This window comes from Lotus japonicus, chromosome 3 (genome assembly GCF_012489685.1).
Source record: "Lotus japonicus ecotype B-129 chromosome 3, LjGifu_v1.2".
NCBI classification, from domain to species: domain Eukaryota; kingdom Viridiplantae; phylum Streptophyta; class Magnoliopsida; order Fabales; family Fabaceae; genus Lotus; species Lotus japonicus.
The window spans coordinates 44,622,370-44,643,683 of NC_080043.1; the positions used below are offsets into that span (position 1 = coordinate 44,622,370).

At 37.7% G+C, this 21,314-nt stretch overlaps 2 protein-coding genes and 1 long non-coding RNA gene across 6 annotated transcripts; all 3 read left to right on the forward strand.

Annotated features, from left to right (window-relative positions):
- The first annotated feature begins 497 nt into the window (after positions 1-497).
- Positions 498-6,766, forward strand: LOC130742991 (mitogen-activated protein kinase 19-like). 4 transcript variants are annotated; one of them, XR_009021317.1, is made up of 5 exons: positions 499-1,872; positions 2,980-3,083; positions 3,178-3,313; positions 6,046-6,191; positions 6,537-6,766. XR_009021317.1 is itself a non-coding variant. In XM_057595101.1 (4 exons), exons 1-3 carry the CDS (start codon positions 1,449-1,451, stop codon positions 3,283-3,285), a joined length of 636 nt encoding a protein of 211 aa, XP_057451084.1. In that variant the 5' UTR covers positions 498-1,448; the 3' UTR covers positions 3,286-3,313; positions 6,537-6,766. The 4 variants fall into 4 exon arrangements, 1 of the variants encoding a protein (XP_057451084.1); XR_009021318.1 differs by having other exon boundaries at positions 6,079-6,191; XR_009021319.1 differs by having other exon boundaries at positions 527-2,827; positions 2,944-3,083.
- A 916-nt stretch (positions 6,767-7,682) lies between these two features.
- Positions 7,683-11,064, forward strand: LOC130744216 (cation/H(+) antiporter 15-like). Its single transcript, XM_057596409.1, has 4 exons — positions 7,683-7,868; positions 8,430-9,446; positions 9,674-10,073; positions 10,217-11,064. Exons 1-4 carry the CDS (start codon positions 7,683-7,685, stop codon positions 11,062-11,064), a joined length of 2,451 nt encoding a protein of 816 aa, XP_057452392.1.
- A 6,352-nt stretch (positions 11,065-17,416) lies between these two features.
- On the forward strand, positions 17,417-19,571 carry LOC130742993 (uncharacterized). Its single transcript, XR_009021320.1, has 2 exons — positions 17,417-17,730; positions 19,008-19,571. It is a non-coding gene; the product is annotated as an uncharacterized LOC130742993 (long non-coding RNA).
- The last annotated feature ends 1,743 nt before the right edge of the window (positions 19,572-21,314 follow it).

Consider the following 21,314-nt stretch of genomic DNA (forward strand, 5'->3'; position numbering starts at 1 on the left):
TTTGTTTATTGTGATGGACATTTCTTATTGGCTCGTTACTTTTTTTTGGTTTACCTATTTTTTTTCGTGTATTCTTATTGGACCGCTATATTGAAACTCATAATATTATTCTGTAACACAAAATAAAAATATATATTTTAGTTTTATAAATTAAATATAAATTTATTTATTTAAAAATTAAATTTTAATATTTAAATATTAAATTTATTGAAATCTATAATTTAAAATACACTTAAAAAAATAATGTATCATAAATGTATTTTAATTATTTCAAAAAATTATTTTTTCTTACATTGTAGCAAACAAAACACAATTTATAATTAAATTATAAAATTGTGTATGCATATGGTGAGAAGTATGTTTTATTTCTTACAAATATTCTCTTTTCAAAATAATTTGTTCGAGCTGGAAACAGTATTATGATAAAACTAACTTTTCTTGTGATTTTTTTTTTCATTCACCACATGGCTGAGAGATATATTATGAGTTATGACAATGAATGTTATAAAATTTTTTAAAAATCTATAATTTCTTTAAGACCGAAAAAAGACAAATAAATATATAAATGGAAATTTTGTCCCCTTCTTCTCTCCTGCTACTTTGGATCTCTCTCTGTCCTCTGAGGCCAGATCTTCTGAACTGTAGAATTCTACTTCTGCTACAACTTCAACTTTTTCTCGTTCTCTCTGCGACGCTTTTTGTTGCTGAATTTGAAGTTGGAGCTTCAATCTGGGTTTTCTTTTGGTTAGCGAGGGAAGTGGAAGACCCAGGAGGTTGCTTTCTGTTTGATCTGTTCCTAGAAAGAAGGAAGGAACAACGAAAAACAAGATGCAGCAAAATCAGCCCAAACAAGTTTTTTTTTTTTTTTATCTTTCTTCGATTTCATGATTGTTGTTCTGAGTTTTTTACGATGCTTTGAACTAACATGGAGCTGGGAGATTTGAAGAAAATTGATAATTGGAAACTGGGGTGGCTGAAAAAGGATGATAAATAATTTCATTTTTTATAAAAGGATAATAAATCCAAGGGTTAATTAAACCCTTAATTTGCTTTACGTTTACATACTTGTATTTTTGTTGGTGTTAGTTTTTATGTGATTGCAGTTATGATTTATGAACAAGCATCACTGTTGTTGACATTTGTTGATTAATGGTGGATGTTGTTCAGTTTCCATTGATTGTCTTGTGCCTTTGATCATTTCGTTTTTGTATTCGTTAAAATTTTCACATATTATTGGAGTCCAATTGAGTGTATTTTTATATACTTTTTTGAAAGAATTGTTCACCAGATTTTATTAGTTCAATTGGAGTCCAACTGCCTTGTGCCTCGCTCTGTAAAGCTGAAACTGAAAGATTAGTTAATCTTTTATCCTCATTCCTAGTTTGATTTGGTTCTTTATATATGTTTTGTTTTCCAGTTGATTGCGGTTATTTTCCTTTTGTAATAAGATGTATAGAACAGAACATTTTGAAGAGGTAGATTTTTTCATTGAGTACAGCGATGCCAATAGATATAAAATTCTTGAAGTAATTGGGAAGGGTAGCTATGGAGTTGTATGTGCAGCAATTGACACGCACACAGGGGGAATGGTTGTAATAAAAAAGATTCATAATGCTTTTGAACATATTTCTGATGCTATTAGAATCCTCCGGGAAGTCAAGTTGCTAAGACTATTAAGGCACCCTGATATTGTTGAGATTAAGCGGATCATCTTGCCACCTTCAAGGAGGGAGTTTAAAGATATTTATGTAGTCTTTGAGCTTATGGAATATGATCTCCATCAAGTCATCAAAGCTAATGACGACTTGATTCGTGAACACAATCAGTTTTTTCTTTATCAGATACTGCGTGCATTGAAGTTCATGCATACAGGTCATATATCTTTCATTTTTTGCCTTTATAATTTCTCTCGCTGCATTATTACCATATATCCATAAAATATGGCACCAAATTGCTTCTAAATGATCTCATGATGGGGTGATTCTCCTGAAAATTTAAATCTGGAGCTGAAAATCTTACCACATTTTTTCGTTTGAGTGGAAGCTAGATTTGTGGAGCATGTTCATGCTGGATGTTAGACACATACTATTAAAGTCAAGTAATTGTCGATGAAGGAAAATTAAGTAAAATCATTCTGGTAGAAGTTTATTATTAAAGTATTAAACCATTCATGTATACACCAAGCAGCTTAAGCTTTTGGAATGATTGGTTCATGACATGGTATGGAGTCCGATCCTTGTTACCCCATTATTTGGATAAAAGAAAGATAAACTTCGGCACAAGGTAGGTGGAACACGACATTGTATAAGAGCATATTGGTCATCCAGACAAAGCTTGCACCATGGCTGGCCAACAGATTGAGGCCAATAGGCTCTTGTGTGACAGGCGCTAGAAAAATAATATAAAACCATTTTTTTGTCTTCGCCCAACAGCTTCAACTTTTTGGATAGTTGGTTGATTGGTTCATGACACTTCCCAATTAAACTGTTTTTTGGACCGTAGACCTGTAGGTAGGAACATGGAGGAAATAAGAAGCAGCTATGCATTGAATGATTTGAAAGTTCAAACCATTTTATGTCAGCAATGTGGTATATTTTCAGTTTTTAATCAATTTCTTTCCACTAATTTAGAAAGTAAATTGTGTTCATCCCTGAAAGGGAAATGGGAAATGCATTTTCCTTTCATTACTTCTAGAGATACTGCACTTATTTCTGCATGAAATGCTTTCTGTGTGATTTATAGTAAACAGTAATGCCTAGATTATAATAATTCTTGTTTAGGGAGGAATATTGATCTCTCCTGGAAGTTGAATTTATCTGTCCTTCAGGTAATTGTGTCAGTTTGTCAGTTTCCCTGAAGTGGTTTGATTGGAATGTATAATCTTCATTCTTAGTTAATATTCTGATTTTGTTTGCGTTTCTCCGCATTTGCAATATACGCCAGCAATTGATATATGGAGCATTGGATGCATATTTGCAGAGGTCCTGACAGGAAAGCCATTGTTTCCTGGTAAAAGTGTTGTGCATCAATTAGATTTGATTACTGATCTTCTTGGGAGACCATCACCTGAAGTTATTGCAGGAGTATGAACCACTATTTTATTTTATTTTTCTCTGATAATCTTATTCATGAAAACTATTCAAAAGTATTTACAATTTTTTATTGAATTTTTTGCAGGTTCGAAATGAGAAGGCAAGGAAGTACTTGACGGAAATGCGGAAAAAAGCTGTTGTGCCATTTGAACAAAAAATTCCAATTGCTGATCCACTGGCACTTCGCATTTGATCCAAAGGATCAGCCAACTGCTAAGGAGGTATCTGTTTATCTGTCTTGTTATATGTTATGCCCCATCTGGGGGATTATCTAAATGAAGTATGGTTTAGGATCATCTGGGGGATTATCCCATGTTTGGTTGGCAAACACTAGCTGATCCTTTCTTTAAGGGTTTGGCAAAAGTTGAGAGAGAACCCTCTTCTCAGCCAATTTCAAGATTGGAACTTGAGTTTGAGAGAAGGCAAGTGACCAAGGATGATATTAGGGAACTCATCTATCGGGAAATACTGGTATATCATCCTCAGCTGCTCAAAGATTACATAAATGGAATTGGAGGCACAAACTTCCTCTACCCGAGGTCAAAGCTTAAGTCCCATTGCCTTTTCTACTGATATTACGTACATGGATGCTTGATGTATAAGGACTCGTTTGGTGCGACGTATAGTATAAGGCTTGATAGTATAAGATCTGATAGTATTAGGCCTGATAGTATAAACCCTGATAACTTTCTTATACTATCCAGCGTTTGGCCATACCATATCGTTTAAATTCATGCAATTTTATGTTTAGTGAAGTATTGAATAATGATATATAATAAAAATTAAATATGGAGGTGATTGTAACGGTGGTGGCGGTGGTGATGGAAGTGGTGGTAGGTTGGTGGTGGTGGTGGTGGCAATGGTGGTAGGTTGGTGTTGGCGACGGTGGTGGTGACAGTGGAGATAGGTTGGTGGTGGTGGTGGCAGCGATGGTGGTTGTGGTGGTGGCGATGATAAGGTGGTGGTGGTAGTGGTAATGCGGTGGCGGCTGCGGTAGGGTGGCGGCTACGGTGGAGGGTGGAGGCAATGGTGGTGGTGGTGGCGATAGGGTGGTGGTTGTGGTGTCGGTGGTGGCAATAGAGTGGTGGCGACGATTATGGTGGTGGTGGCGATAGGGTGGTGTCGGTGGTGGCGGTAGGGCGGTGGTGGTGGTGGCGGTGGGGCGGCGGTGGTGGTGATCGGGTGGTGGAAGCGATGGTGGTTGTGGTGTTGGCGACAAGAGGGTGGTGGTGGTGGCGGCTGCAGTAGGATGACAGCGGCGGTGGAGGGTGTAGGCAATGGTGGCGGTGGTGGCGATAGGGTGGTAGTTGTGGTGGCGGTGGTGGCAATAGAGTGGTGGGGCGATTTTGGTGATGGTGGTGATAGGGTGGTGGTTGTGGTGTCGGTGGTGGTGGTGGTGGCGGCAACACCAGTGGTGACGGTAGGGAGGTGGTGGCGGCGACGGTGGTGATCGGGTGGTGGTGGCAACACCGGTGGCGGTGGTGGTGCCAATGGTGGTGTAAGTTGGCAGCAATGGAGTGTGGTGGTGATGGTGACTTACATCACAACCTTATCATGCCTTATCCATCACTCACATGATGGATTAAATAATACGTCATTTTAACGTATAAGGGGACTTTGATAGATAAGCTCATACAACACAATGTCATCAATAAAACAATGAATAAACTAATAATGTATTGTATAAGCTTATATTATCATGTCTTATACGGCTTGCCAAACGAGCCCTAAATCTTTTCATTGCTTATTATTTACAGAGATATTTTCTTTGCAGCGCTATTGATCAATTTAGAAAACAATTTGCTTATCTTGAGGAAAATCATGGTAAAAGTAGCCCAACATTCACAAACCATCGAAAGGCTTTGTACTTTTTTTACCGATCTGCTACAGGGCTTAACGCTCAAGCTAGACCCTCATATAGTCGAACCTCAAGGGAACAAAATAAAAAGGACAATAATCATAAATCCTAAAAGGCAAAAGCAAATCTAAGCCATTCTTTGCAAAAGAGTCCACAACTGAATTCACCTCTCTAAAGACATGCTTCAGCAGAACTTGATCAAAATTGTTGAGGAGAGTTTTGGTCTCTCTAATCAGATTAGCAGCAGACATAGATGCAATGTACCAGTTATCAATAAGCTTGACTGCACACGCAGAGTCAGTTTCCACCAGATCATGGAGAAGCCTCTAGCAAAGCTAGCTTAGCTCCATGATAAATATCCCAAAGCTCAGCATGATTGATAGAATGACCCTAGTCATTCCTTAGAGCGGAAAGGCTTTGTACTTGCTGCATTTGATTTCTTGCTATTGAATGTTAGGTCATATGTTGAGTTTGGTTGTTTTATTAACTAATATACTATGAAATGGATAAATTTTATAAGGCTTAATTGCAACTTTGGTCCCCGACGTTTACCAATGCCACGATTTTGGTCCCCCACCTAATTTAATTACATGGATGGTCCCCAACGTTGTAGGCCGTGTGCAACGTTAGTCCTACCGTTTATTTCTTAATGGAGGAGGCTTACGTGGACGTCTAGTTGGAGAGAAAAATAAGATCTGAGGAGAGAGGGAAGCACGTGAGTATCACGTGAACTCACGTGAACCTTATATAAACCCATTATACCCAAATCTGAAACCCTAGGAATCTAAATCGTGTTACCTTCTTCGTTCCAGGGAGGTCAGGGGTTTGGGTATAATGGGTTTAGATAAGGGTCACGTGATACTCACGTGCTTCCCTCTCTTCTTATACCTCATTTTCTCTCAAATTGGACGTCCACGTAAGTCTCCTCCATTAAGAAATAAACGGTAGGACTAACGTTGCACACGACCTACAACGTCGGGGACCATCCATGTAATTAAATTAGGCGGGGGACCAAAATCGTGGTATTGATAAACATCGAGGACCAAAGTTACAATTAAGCCATTTTATAATCATATTCCTATTTATTTTTCTAAGGTCCGCTGTTCATTCTGCTACAATTGCGCCTAGTACACAACAATCATTCACTCCAGATGTGAACAAACAAATCTCAGAAAAGGCACCCAAGTTTCCAAGGGTTGTAGAATCAAGGGGTTTACGACCTCCACCAAAGGTGCCGACAGGTATAAACAATATTATTTATGTCTTACCCTTAACATTTTTTTGGGACGGGGATAAATGAATTGATTAGAATTTAGTAGCAAGAAACATAAGAGAATTTGTATTGGGTTGAAGTACCCCTTGTACTTCATTTCAATATAATTATTTTTGCTTATAAAAAAAAAAGGACAAGATCGTAGAGAAGAATAAAAAATTATTAATTGTAGCTCAGGACAGCTCATAAACCCGTATTTCTATGTAACATGAAGTTGAATATGAGTTAGGTGCTAGTACTAGTGAGGATTCTTATTTCTATCCTATATACGTATAATACAAGTAACCTGTTTTTTTTTTCTTCCATGTTGCAGCCAATCCATGTAGAGTTGTTGGGCCGGTTCACTATAACAATGGTAGAAGCGCATAAAAGACACTTATGACCCAAGAATCTTCTACGGGAATACTCTTCCTTAAGCAGGCTCTCCACACTGTTTCCACAGGGTGCACCCCACTATCGGAAAAACTACATCAGAAACATATGTAAAGTTGATTGTATACATCATTTATTAATTAATAAAAAGAAAAGTTGATTGTTTCTCTCCATCTTGATGCAAAGATTATGTAATGTGGACAGTTTTCTTTTCTATTTTGACTAGTGTTTGTTCAATACGAAATTTGTCTACGGGGATAAAATTAATGGCATTACCAGCTTACCACAAAGAGATTGAAATTATTTGTACCATGCAGGATAAGTGGTGGCATTGAGTTTGATCGGGAGGTTGGTGGTCCTACTAAGGTGGTCCTGCTAAACTCAATAAGAGAAGCAGGGTGGAAGAAGGGCATGGGGATCGGAAGGTTAGTGAAATAGGACTTCTAATACCACAAAGAGAATTAAAAAGCTAATTTTTCCTATTACTCATCATGTAGAAAATGTTACATATGTAGTTGCAATGTACAATAAATGAAATTAATTTGAAATTTAAAATTCCAAAAAAGTAATTAATTATATGGATAAAATCAACTAAAATAAGGAAGTACTACACCACACCAGTGAGACCTAAACATGTGTATTTCATAAAATTTGGAATATATTTCAAAGAAATTTTTGAGGGATCACAACAAAAAGTTTCAAATTTTGTAGGGGCAAAAACATATTTAACTCTTAAATAAATTTTGACAACTTGTCATGGATAAATTTGGAAATAGAAATATCAAAGATGATTGGTTGACACATAGACGTGGAAAGGGAAGATAGTTGTAATCCATAGCTGTCATTGTTCCTGTAGAATAGGGAGATGTATATGAAGCATACCATAATAGGGAAACTACAACTAATAGTAAGTTAAATGCCACCTGAAATAGACGCATGCGGTTGGAACTTGTTTTCTTGTCATCATAAATACAAACAATACAACATTTCCTTCTTATTAGTCACAAAAGAAAAATCTTTGAAACATATAATTAACCCTTACGTGAAGCACAATAGAAACTGAAAAGTCCCACATATTGAAGAAAATATGGATCATCTTGGATGTTACAATGTAACTATGCTTAATCCCAATCGAATATGGCAAACTGGTAATGTTCTAAAATCGGAGCTGCCTATTATCGCCATTCAACTTACCTGGGGTGCAATGATGTCTCGTCTTTTCTTCTTTGCCTATAAACCCCTTCACCAACCTCGTCTCATAGCACAGATCTCTGTAAGTGTAACATACACTTCAAGTTATTCAATTTACAATATCTTTAATTACACTTTAATCTCTAAAATGTTCATTTATTTGATTTTTAACTGTTTTAAAAAAGAGAATATTACTTTTTAGGATTTTTAAGAATGATTTGTGTTTTTTACCTTAATTAAAATCATATGTTTTTGTTCTCACATCTATAATAATATATTTTTCTGATAAAGTAATCAAAGTAACTTTTTTAAATAATATGTTTTCAGTTTTTTTTTAAATAGTAATTTTTCAAAACTTGTTTTTTTACATGGGAAAGATAAATTGCACATTTCGGGGACCGATCCCCGGACCTCCCCCACCCTAATCTATATGTCTCATAGTTTCTACACTTAAGCTATCATTCGAGGACTTTAAAAGTTGAAATAAAGGCACACAATTTAAAAAATGAGATTTTAAAGAAAAAAAACTAAAACAGACCCGCTGCTCAAATTCAGATTTTACTATTATAATGAATAAATCAATGCAGAACTTGTTTCCTGTTATAACTATTTGTTTTTTTGTATGCAAAATCCAAATATGCAGGTGGGTATCCTACTAACTTACCCTTTCTTAGGGAAGTTTCAATCTATTTACGGGTTCATTTATCCGGTAGAAGGTGTCCTAAACATTGAAGTGTTGGCACACTTTGGTCTAGTATTTTATGCCTTTCTCACTGGTTTAGAAATGAATTTGGACACCATTCTTCACGCGAAAAAAAAGGCGGTGAGCATAGCCGCTGCTGGGATCATCTTCCCCATGGTTGTTGCACCCGGCCTCTATTATCTACATCGAATACTCTATAAATCTGACCCTCATGAACGCTTGACCATAATGGAGGAAAGTTCAATAAGCGGTTATTTGATCTGGACTCTAGTTCTCACCGTGACAGGTTTCCCGGTGGTGGCTCACACGCTTTCCGAGCTCAAGCTCTTATACACCGGTCTCGGTAAAAACGCTATAACCGCCGCCATGATCAGCGATACCTACAGCTGGATTCTGTTCATGTTGTTGATTCCGTTCTCGACCATTGGTGAGAAGGCAGTGTACTCTGTCGCGAGCACCGTAGTCTTCGTTTTTGTATGTATCTTTTTGGTACGTCCGATCCTTGTGCGGATTATTGATCGCAAGACGGAGAATGGCGAGTGGGATGATGAGGAATTGTTGTATGTGGTGATGGGGGTTTTGGTTTGTTCATTAATTACAGACGTTCTGGGAACACATTCCATTGTTGGGGCTTTTGTGTACGGACTGATTTTACCTCATGGGAGGTTCGCTGACCATGTGATTTCGGTTTCAGATGATTTTGCCGGTGGATTTTTTGTGCCTCTCTACTTCAATGGAAGCGGAATGCGACTTTTGTTCACATCCATGTTCCTCCAGGTGCATTGGCCCTTTACAGGGTTGATTGTGCTCTTGTTGTGTACCCTCAAGATTGTAAGCACTTTGTTTACAACTTTCTTCTTTGGCATGCGCATTCAAGATGGTTTGTCCTTAGGCTTGATTCTCAATTCTAAAGGTGCCATGGCATTGATCATGCTCGCCATGGCTTGGGACAGGCAGGTATTCATTTAATTTTTTAATAGAAAGTATACATGCATTGAGCACGTTGAATATGATCTTCTGTGTGTGAATGGTGTTTCAATTTCTTGTCCCATGAAAAAAAACATAAAATTTTACTGGTGAGATAGAAAATCAGACACAATTTGTGCACATGAGATTTTTATATGATATGGATGAGTTTAAGGTGTGAAATAAATGTTATTCATTTTCATCATATGTTGTTGCAGATTTTTTTGATACCGACCTATGCTGTGGCTGCTTCAGCTGCTGTTCTAATGACCATGGTAGTTGCGCCCATCATCAATATCGTCTACAAGCCAAGAAAGAGATTTGAGCAGAACAAGCTAAAGACTATACAAAAGCTAAGAGTTGATGCAGAGCTTCGAATCCTAGCATGTGTCCACAACAATCGCCATGCTACAGGTATGATAAGCCTCATCGAATCCTTCAATGCCACGAGACTCTCCCCGATGCACGTCTTCGCTCTTTTCCTCGTTGAACTTACCGGACGCGGAGCTGCCCTTGTTGCCGCCCACATGGCGCAACCTATCAGCCAGGTCGGAGAACAAAACCTGACCAAATCTCAAGCAGAGTTTGAAAGCATCAACCACACCTTCCAATCATTAGGTTAGCAAGGATAAACCTACATTTTCGCCTTAAAATATTTTATATTACCTCTTTCAATTAGTTATTATTAATTTTAATTAAGTGTCTTAAATTTTCATTCTGCTCTTCTCTTACCATTTTTTCTTGGTTTCTATTCTCGGTAGCTGAGGCCTACGATGCTGTGAGAGTCCAAGCCCTGAACGTGGTGTCAGCCTACGCAACCATTCACGAGGACATATACAATGCAGCCAATGAGAAACGTACGAGCTTAATTCTCCTTCCGTTCCACAAACACTTAACCTCAGAAGCGTCGCTTGAAACCACAAGTGTCGCGTACAAAGACATAAATCAAAACGTGATACAAGGTGCGCCTTGTTCCGTTGGAATCTTCGTGGATCGAGACTTCGGGTTGTTGCCCAAAACCGACATCCGTATTCTCATGTTGTTTGTTGGAGGGCCGGACGACCGTGAAGCGTTGGCCGTTGCATGGAGGATGGCCGGGCATCCGGGAATCCAACTATCAGTTGTTCGAGTTCTCTTGTTCGATGATGCCGCAGAGGTGGATACTACACATCACGGTGAAGCGCAGGGAATACTGAATGCTGTAATGGATAGTGAGAAGCAAAAGGAGTTGGATGACGAGTACGTGAGTGCGTTTCGGCTCACCGCGGTGAACAATGACGACTCTATCTCGTACTCGGAGGTTGATGTCCATAATGGTGAGGAAATACCTATGGTACTAAATAAGCTGGACAAGCTTGCTTGTGACTTGTACATAGTGGGACAAGGTAATTGTAGGAGTTCTCGTGTTTTTTCAAGTTTGTTGGAATGGTGTGATTGCTTTGAGCTTGGAGTGATTGGGGATATTTTGGCGTCTAACAATTTTGGGTCGAGGGCTTCTGTGCTGGTTGTGCAACAATATGGGTATGGAGGAATGGTTTTGGGAAAGAATTTAAAACATGCGACTGCTAATATTGATGGCTTTGAGACTCTTGTTGTGAAGGCGGAATGAGGGAAGAAACAATATGTATATGATTGACTGTTGATTGCAAGGGCTCTGCTTGATTAGTTAGCTTTTGAAGATGTGAGGAAGTTTCATGTTGTACCATATGTACTTTTATTTGAGATTTGAATTGATATCGCGACACTTTGAGACTTGAAATGAAAGAAAAAGGAAACAAGTTTGATATATTCACACTAACTTTTTCTTCTCATTTTATTAACTTTTTCTTCTCATTTCCCTTATGTTTTCCTATCACATCATTCATCACATCTCTCTTCTATTTCTATCTCTCTCATGTTGGGTGTGGGTGAAAGGTGTAAACACACATCATTTTTCAATCAATGAAAACTTATTTGTGAACATTTCATGGTCACACAGAGTAAATCTTCTAAATAAGATGAGTGAATGAGAAACCTTAAGGAAAAAAGAGCAAATAAGCTACCACGGTCTAGGGAAAAAATGAATCATTGTGGTACATTTAATGAAAATTCAAATGCAACTATAGATATATTATTTTAAAAATTCAAGGATAGTGATTCACCATGCAAAAATTACATAAATATCATATTTCTCTTCTTCTCTCTTCCACCACCACCTAGTCATTTTTCGGCAACATATCAACTCCAGTCACAACCATTTCAGAAACCATGTGAAATGAAGACACACATTAAAAAGATACCATATTATTTAATGGCATATATCTTGAATTTGTGATTGTTGTTTGCATTAATTGAGAGTGAGTGAGTTGAATTTAATGGAGAATATGATGACTTTGAGAACTTTCGTTTGTGGTAGCGTTAATGGAGGTGAATGGGTTACCATAAATATTGTACTAATTGCTGGTATTGTGGTGAGGATCGAGGCCCGATGATGGTATTGGTGGTGAGTTTTATTTATAAAGAATATGATGATGCAGATCATAATCCATTTGTAATGGTGTTGACCACTTAGATTTGAGTTTAGTTGAGTAGTAATTGACTTGCACGTAATGTGGTAATTAACGTGAGTAGTGAAGTGAGTACACCACATTAATTACAACATTACGTGAAAGCCAATTATCACATAACTAACTCAAATTTGATTGGTCAATACCACCTCAATTGGATTTTGATCCGCCTCCACATATTCTCTATATATAAAACTCACCACCAATACCACAACACTATCCTTGGGCCTCAATCCTCACCACTACACGAACAATTAGCACAATATTCTTAGTAATCCATCTCCTCCATTCACACTCCCAACAAACAAACGTTGTCAAGCTCATCAGGTTCTCCATTACAATCAACTCACTCAATTACTCTCTTAATTAACCCAAAACATACATAATACCCACCTACATATTTGGATGCAAGAGGTTCGGTGATTTTTTGAAATCCATTGATGGGACAATCGTGAACTCGACGGAATGTTCAAGCAAGAAAGGAAAAACAGAGTATAAAGGAGGGGTTTCATTGGTATCAGTCGTCACAATGGAAGCAAATTGTAGAAAAGAAAGAAATCAATTTTATGCTTAATGCTTCCATTTCAACTTAATCATGTGTTTTATTACCTGGAAAATGACTTGAGTGTCATTCAGATCTAAACTTAGCAATTATGGTAAAGATCAAATATCTTCTTACTCATCAATCTAGATGAACAGTTCAAACCACCCAAGCTTTTGTTTATTGAAACACACTTAATATTATCTCAGATATATATTCTTTTGTACCTTAGAATAGAGAAGTTATAAGGTAGAAATGAAATATTTTTCTGAGCCTTCAAAAGGATGATATATTTTACTTAAAATAAGAATATTTCAAATTTTAGAGACATAACTAACACCACATCATCAAATATTATACTTGATCTGACGATGCACTTGGTCTGGGGATTCATTTGGTCAAACAATGCTTATTCACTTCAACCACTATTATAGTCTTATTTTCGAAATTCTTACATACTGTTTGGTTCAAATGAGGGGAGGGGAGGGGAGAGGAGGAGAGAGATTTTAATACTTATTACGTTTGGTTCATAGGAGGGGAGGGGAGGGGAGGGAAAATAACTTATTTTTATTTGGTTCATGAGGGGAGGGAAGAGATTTTATAATTAAAATTACTTCTATACCATTTTATATGTTTACTTGAATTTAACAACACAATATAACATCCTTCTTGGTTTTCTGCATAAATTTAAGCCTTCATCACAGCCTCACAAATCATAATTTTCCAGACCTTGCACAGTGACAAAATATCACAAAAATACTAATTAAGCTCAATTAGTACTTAATGTCTCATTCTATTTTCTTGGTTTTCTACACCACGTACCTATCCATTCTTTCAATTTTTATGGCTCCCGAAACCAAAACTAGAGAGACACATTGCCAAGCTGCAATAGTTAATACTTAATAGGACAGTGTGCGTGCATGTGTGACTGTGAGTGAAAGAGAGTTTGGTAGAATAAAAAAAATCAACTCTTTTTATTTATCCATTTTAATTACTAGCGTTATAAATTGAAGACTCGCCTGCAAATCTTGCATAGTACAAACGAGAAGCAAACAAACAAACCCAATTTTCAGAAAGATGAATAATGCATTGGCAGTAGGTACTTCAGATGCAGTAGCGAGTCTGGATGGACTTTGTACCTGGACATGAGAGTCCAAAATCTTTTATGTTGCCTCCGTAATTGTGGATAAATGCTAACTTGAAGGGGGCCAGTGCCGCTGAGAAGGAGGCGGCGGAGAGAAACGGAGAGGCGGCAGCGGAGAGAGAGACCAGAGAGGGGAGCCGGCGGTTGGTATGAAGAAGGAAGGAAATAAAACATGAAATAAAGAAGGAAAATCCTAGGATAAAAAATATGAATTTTTATATTTGTGTTGGGTTATTTTTGGAATTGGGGCCGGTCCCCTCCTAAAGTTTGAACCAAACAAATTCAAATTTTAAAAATCCCTCCCCTCCCCTCTATTCTCCTCCAACCAAACAATTGGTAAAAGCAACTAATGAAGACATAACAAAGTGCATGTATGGTTTTAAGTTGAACTAGTGTTTTTCCTCGTGCGCTGCACGGCGAAATTTACTACTATATTTGATACACAATAAATACTTTGATTATAAAAAATTTAGGCTTAAATGCATTTGGTGCCCCTGATGTATTCCAAAAGTGCAAATGATAACCCTACCCTTTTTTTGTAAACGTTTGTACCCCCCTTCTTTTGAGAAAGTACATCGAATGCCCCTCCGTCAGGTTGACGTTAAAATCCTAACGGAGGAGCTGACTTGGATATTATTTTTACTTTTTCCTTTATTTTCACTGATGCGACGTGGATTTTATCAACTAAAAACAAAAAAAAGAAAAAATGAAGGATTGCACGTGCTGGACTAAATTGGGATTAGGGTTTAGTAAAATCCCCAAATTGGAACATAGGAACCATCGAACCAGAAGAAGAGAAGTGTGGCTGTGAACCCTGATTTGGAAACCTTGTGCGTTCCAGGCCCCATAACTTTCATCAAACCTGTTCTTCGAATCTTCTCACATGGTTGTTGGGTCTCCTAATCGAGGTCGAGGTCGAGGTCGTGGGCGTGGTCCTGGTGGGAGAGGAAGAGGGTCCCCGAGACAGGATAAAGGCAAAAATGTGGTCCCTGAAGAGAGCACATGCGAAAAGTTAGGAGATAACCCTACATACTCTCTTTGGGGGGATAAGTTTCCCGACAATTATCGGTTTAGGTACTATTTTTCAAGAATCTTCTCCAATATTTAAACATCTTTTGTTTGTCCTTTTGTTCTGCGACAGTGCTGTTGATAAAGTGTGTTTCCACTTATGTTGATGTTGATGCACATTTGTTTATTGCCTCTTGTTTATTCCCATTGCATGTTGTTTTCACTGCAGGCCCATTAGTCGAGATTTATCAACAGTGCATATATGGCATGGTGGAAAATTTGTGTGTGAACCTAGGGTAGATTATATAAATGGGGTTTGTCTTACTCTACCAAACTGGGATATAGATGAGATTAACTCAATTGATCTAGGCAGAATTGTCAGAAACATTGGCTATGTGAATTTTAATGTGTGGTATAGACATCCTGCCCTAGGACTTGACATAGGTTGTAAGCCTTTCAAAGATGATTCAGATGTTTATGTGTTTCTCAATGATGTGAGGGGTCATGAGGTAATTAACTTCTATGTTGAGCATATAGTATATGAGGAGCCAGAGATTATGGAAGAAGTTCCTTTAATTGATTTTACACCTGCTGATGTTGAGGGGGGTAAGGGAAATGAAGCTGTGAATGAGCCACAGTGTACTGATGCATTAAATGTTGCTGATGTTACTAATGACGCATTGAATGAGGGGCAAGGTAATGGTGAAGGAGTTAATGGTGAAGGAGGTAATGGTGAGGGGGTTAATAATGAGGCATTGAATGAGGGGCAAGGTAATGGTGAAGGAGTTAATGGTGAAGGAGGCAATGGTGAGGGGGTTAATAATGAGGCATTGAATGAGGGGCAAGGTAATGGTGAAAGAGTTAATGATACTGTCGAAGTTCAGGTTGAGGGAGAACCACAATCTCAGGTTGAGGGACAACTAAAATCTCAGAAAAAAAAAGGAGAAAAAGAAGGACAAGAAGAAGGAGAAGAATAAGGACACGAAGAAGGAGAAAGGAAAAAAGAAGGTAACAAATGAAGAGGGAAACAAAGAAGGGGATGACAGTGAGTTTAGTCTTGATGACAGTGATTTTGATGAGAGTTGGGATTGGAGGCCAGCTTTAGAAGTTCCAGAAGATGAAAGAAATCCAGATTATACTTTAGAAGAAGAGGATGATGATGCTGCCAATAATCCAACCTGCTTTAATGATTTTGACAATGAAGATGGATCTACTGATGATCTAGAAAGTCCACTAGATACAGATGATGAAAATGCCTAGGAAATTTCAGTCACAACAGAATAGAAGGAGACAATCAACCTTCATAGAATGCTAAAAATTAGGCAAATTACCTTAAACCTTCCACATCCAAAGAAACGCCTCCCAATGTTACCATTTTCATTCGTCCAAGTAGTGATAACCGGAGCAACAACACCGCACTTGCACAGTACGTTCCTCCTTCGACCATACCCACTGGACGCAGAGCTCCTTGTTGAAAAATTACTTGCCATGGATGCCTCTGGTTCTTCCTCGCGATTACTTACTCGCCTAAACCTCTCTCTTTCGAAGGTTTCCAAATCAGGGTTCACAGCCACACTTCTCTTCTTCTTCTCTTCTTCTGGTTCGATGGTTCCTATGTTCCAATTTGGGGATTTTACTAAACCCTAATCCCAATTTAGTCCAGCACGTGAAATCCTTCATTTTTTCTTTTTTTTGTTTTTAGTTGATAAAATCCACGTGGCATCAGTGAAAATAAAGGAAAAAGTAAAAATAATATCCACGTCAGCTCCTCCGTTAGGATTTTAACGTCAACCTGACGGAGGGGCATTCGGTGCACTTTTGGAATACATCAGGGGCACCAAATGCATTTAAGCCAAAAATTTAATATACTAAAAATCAAAGAAGAATCATAATAAAGATGTATATATTAAAAAAACATAAATTTATGCCTTCAATTATAGTGTTTGCACGCATACACTGATTTAACCAATATAAAGCTTTTGAAAAAAAGAATTAAGTGGCAAAAAATTACAATTCTACACATGAGCCGTATAAATGATTTTTCTATGAAGATGCAATTACATATATTTGAATTTATTAGATTGGAGATTTACAAAGTGAAACAAAAATGCGCGCGTATATATGTAATTGCATTAGGTTTAAAATTATGAACATTGCACTTATGCCAGATAACCAATTGGGGCAAATGAGAACTAATTCAAGGAGATTGAAAGGGTTTTGACAAAGGCATAGAGTGAGATTACCATGGTCATGCTAATTTATAGATGCACGTAAGAAGATGGAAGGCCAACAAACACGTAAAACTCATGAAGAGTCACATCAATTCCAATACCAATGCAAGTTAATACTCATAGAAGAAGATTGACAGGCATTTAAAATAACCCCTATTGGTAACAAAACCCTAGAAGAAAACAACATGGGGAAGGGGATTTATAATTAAAACCACATTAAAAAGAATGTGGGAATAATTAAAGTTAATGGCAAGCTTAAATATGTTGTTCCAGTTTAAAACAGCAGCCATGCCCCCCCCCCCTTTTAGTGCCAATCAAAATAAGCCAAGTGTAATAGGTTTCCATGTCATCTGGTATCATAATAAGTTTTATATTTCACGGTTTGGTCCCTTTACTTGTTAACTATTTTACTTAATCCCTCAACTAAAAATATGTTTTAATTTATTTTATTGAATTTCCAAATATCTGATTTAATCCTAATCTAAATTATAATTTACCATAAACCTTAAAGAATTCATGAACCCTAATCTCTCTTACTATCATCAACCCTAATTCCTAATTCTCAAAATTCATCTTTGCTCAGTGACCACCTCGCCGGCGGCTGTGCGTCCACCTTCTCTTGTGCGTCCCTCACAAGAGGTGCGTCCACCTTCTCTTGTGCGTCCCAAGGCTCCCGATTTGGATTTCACGGTTTGGGTCGTTTTCCTCATCTTCTGCAGCAAGGCTCGCGATTTGGTTCATTTCCCTCATCTTCTGCATCAAGGCTGGCGATTAGGGTTCTTCATCTACCTCTCTTCATCTAACGGTGCGTATTCTCAACTTTAAAACCCTAGCAAGCACAACCACACGACTAATTTTGTCTAAAATTCGAAGGTTAGATCTTGAACTTGCATACCAGCGACTTATTTTGTTTGAAATTGAATTACAAATGATTTTCATGAAATTGAGTTTATCAAAGATTGAGTGGTGTGAGGCCAAGCAATTGAAATACAAGGTGATCTCTTTATTTCGTTATCACCTGCAATCAATTTATAGCTATCAAATTTGGATTTATCCTTAGTGAAGAATTCTGAGTGTGATATACTCCAGGCTGCATCAATTCATTGTTGTTCATTGTTGTTTATTTAGAAGAAATTGTTCATGGGGAGTGTTTGAAATTCATTGCTGTTTACTGGGGAGTGTTTGAAATTCATTGTTGTTTAGAAGCTAACTTTTCAAGCTAAAGTGTCCTGCAGGTTGTGGTCTCATTAAGAAATAGAATCTTTGTGAATTCAATTACAATGAGTTTCTTTTCTATGCTTAGCGCATGCTGGAACAGCATATTTTAATCCAATTACAATTTTTGTCCTGCAGGAACAGCATATTTCAATTCTATTATGGATGATAAATTTCATAGTCAAAACTATATGATTTGTTTTGAGGGACAGTGATATATATAAGGTTTTAAAATAAGTGACAGTAATGAAAGTAATTTACATCTTGGTCTTTGTCGTTATAAGTTAAGAGCTTGTTGCAGGACATTTATTTGTCAATATATGGTAGAGTCACATATGTGACTCTTAACTATTATTTTTCAACTATATATGTGAAAGTGTCCTTCAGGTTGTGGTCTTATTAAGAAATAGAATCTTTGTGAATTCAAATACAATGAGTTTCTTTTCTATGCTTAGCGCATGCTGCATCAATTCTATTATGGATGATAAATTTCATAGTCAAAACTATATGATTTGTTTTGAGGGACAGTGATATATATAAGGTTTTAAAATAAGTGATAGTAATGAAAGTAATTTACATCTGGTTTTTATCGTTATAAGTTAAGAGCTTGCTGCAGGACATTTATTTGTCAATATATGGTAGAGTCACATATATAGTTGAAATTTGGCTTTTGCTAGTTTTTCCAGGGGAACAAATTCCACTGAGAGTTTCAGACAATTTTATTGAATATACATGTTAGTCATCAAGAATTTACTCTAACAAAGAAGCCACTAGGTGCTGTTTTGGTCACATGTATGGAGTTTTTTGTTCTAAATTACAAAATATATGTAGCATTTTCTCACTTTATATCATAATTTCCTGTCCTAGGCAATGGATAATGGCAATTCATCAGCTTCCTCTGTTTCCAAAAGCACATCATCAATTAGGGGGTCCAACATGCAAAGATGCTTCTGTGGTGATCCTTGTACTGTCAGAGTTTCTAAAACTGAAAAACCCAGGGAGGATGTTTTTTGGCTGTCAAAAATTTGGTAGACCGGAACATTGTGACTTTTTTATTTGGTGTGATGAGACAAGTCGAGTATCAACCAAGCTTATCAATGATCTAGTGATGAAGAACAAAAAAATGATGGATGAGGTGGAAGCACAAAAGGCAAGGGTATTGACTTTGGAGAAAGATCTGTTGGATACTAATCAACTCTTGGAATCTACCATACAAGAAGTTCATTCACTTAGGAATAAGTTTAGGAAACTGGTAGCTTTGGTATTTTGTTTGCCATTTTGTTTTGTTGTGTGTTTAGTTTGGATTCTATTCAGTTTCATGTCATAAACAGATTTGGAGTCACATTTCAGCTTTATGTATCAAGATGTTTTAATTGGGTGACAGTGGAACTAATCTTTTCTGGTTTGAAATGCTTGAAAACACTTTAGTCACTGTGAATACTTAATTGCATGTGTTTGTTATAACTTCTTTGACATTCCATGCCACTTTCAAGTGTGGGAGCTATAAACATAGCAACAATGCTATATGGTAAAAGTGCATGATTGAGTGTAGTGCAAATCAAAAGGGTTGTGCAATCCTGCATTTCCGTGAACATAGACTAGATTTTTAACAAATTCAAAAAAATCAAGTAGTTTTTTTTTTCTTTGTTCAATTTCAAAAAGTGATAACTGGTGGATAAAGAAATCACAAAATTGAGAAACAACTAACTTTGGGTAGCACTAATTTATTAGGCAGCCAATTTATTATTAATAGGGGGTACAAGGGGTACGCAACCCATTAAAATGAAGGAAAAAGAAGTACAAGATACAAAGTGAAGACTGTTGGATAAGGAAATCTCAAAAAATTGAGAAACAACTAACTTTGGGTAGCACTAATTTATTAGGCAGCCAATTTATTATTAATAGGGGTACAAGGGGTACCCAACCCACTAAAATGAAGGAAAAAGAAGTACAAGATACAAAGTGAAGACTGTTGGATAAGGAAATCTCAAAAAATTGAGAAACAACTAACTTTGAGTAGCACTAATAACTGGTAGATAAGGAGAAAAAATTGAGAAACAGCTAACTTTGGGTAGCACTAATTTATTATTAATAGGGGTACAAGGGGTATGTAACACCCCGATTTCGGTGGCATCACTTTAGTAACCAAAAAGAAAATAAAGCGGAAAAACGTGAATATTTTTTTTTCCGATTTGTTTTAAATAATAAAACTAAAGACTTGTCGAAGTAAAGACTCTACAGCAAAAGACAACATAACTAATGTACAATATATATTTACAGCCCCCGCTGTAAGTAGTGGACCACGTCACGAGTATCCTCCAGTGACGGGAAGTAACCGAAAGTGGCGCCCGTGGGAAATATGTACAAACCAAAGTGAAATGTCAAGTGTTCGCAACACAGTCCTCTAAAAACGAGAATAGGTCGGCCCAAAACAGCCTAAGCAAGACCTCCTAGTCCGACCAACTCTCTGTGAATTCCATAAAGAAAACCACACAAAAAGCTAACGGTCAGGAACCTACCCTGTCCCAAAAAGAAACATGACGACCAGAGTTATAACGCTACTCCTACTCTAATCATGTCCAGAGGAGTTCACCCCAGCACTCACAACTTCATGCTAGCGTGGTCATCGTCCGAGTCGGAATCCAGAACGACTAGGTCAATGTATGAAATCTTTCCCCCTCTCGCTACTGCGACATGCTCTTGTGATGGTCTCACGGGTCCAGGACCCGAACCAAGGTTATCAATAACAACAACAGTAGGTGAGCTAGAGTTCGATGAAGTCCCTCCCACAGGCTCCTCCTCCGAGGGGTCCTCGTCGTCCGAAGATGACGGTGGTGGTGGTACTCCTACACCGGGTCCACAGTGCACGCCGGGTGGCAGGTTAAAGCTGACGGTACATCTCCTCAGAACTCCCTCCGTCAAGTGTCCCATACTATCGACACGGTCTTCCATTATTCTCCCCGAGTAAGTCGCTCGGTGGCCAGCGGGGTCGACCACCCATGAGTCGGGGTCCTCCTGATCAAGCATCTCAAACCTAGTCCCCCTCGAAGGGTGAACCATCGTGAACCAATCCGCCATGGACATCTGACAATGGGCGTAGTCCGCCAAAGCACAAACAGAAGACGCGAGGGTCAACTCAAGGAATTACGTAAATAATACACCCAGTAGATAAAG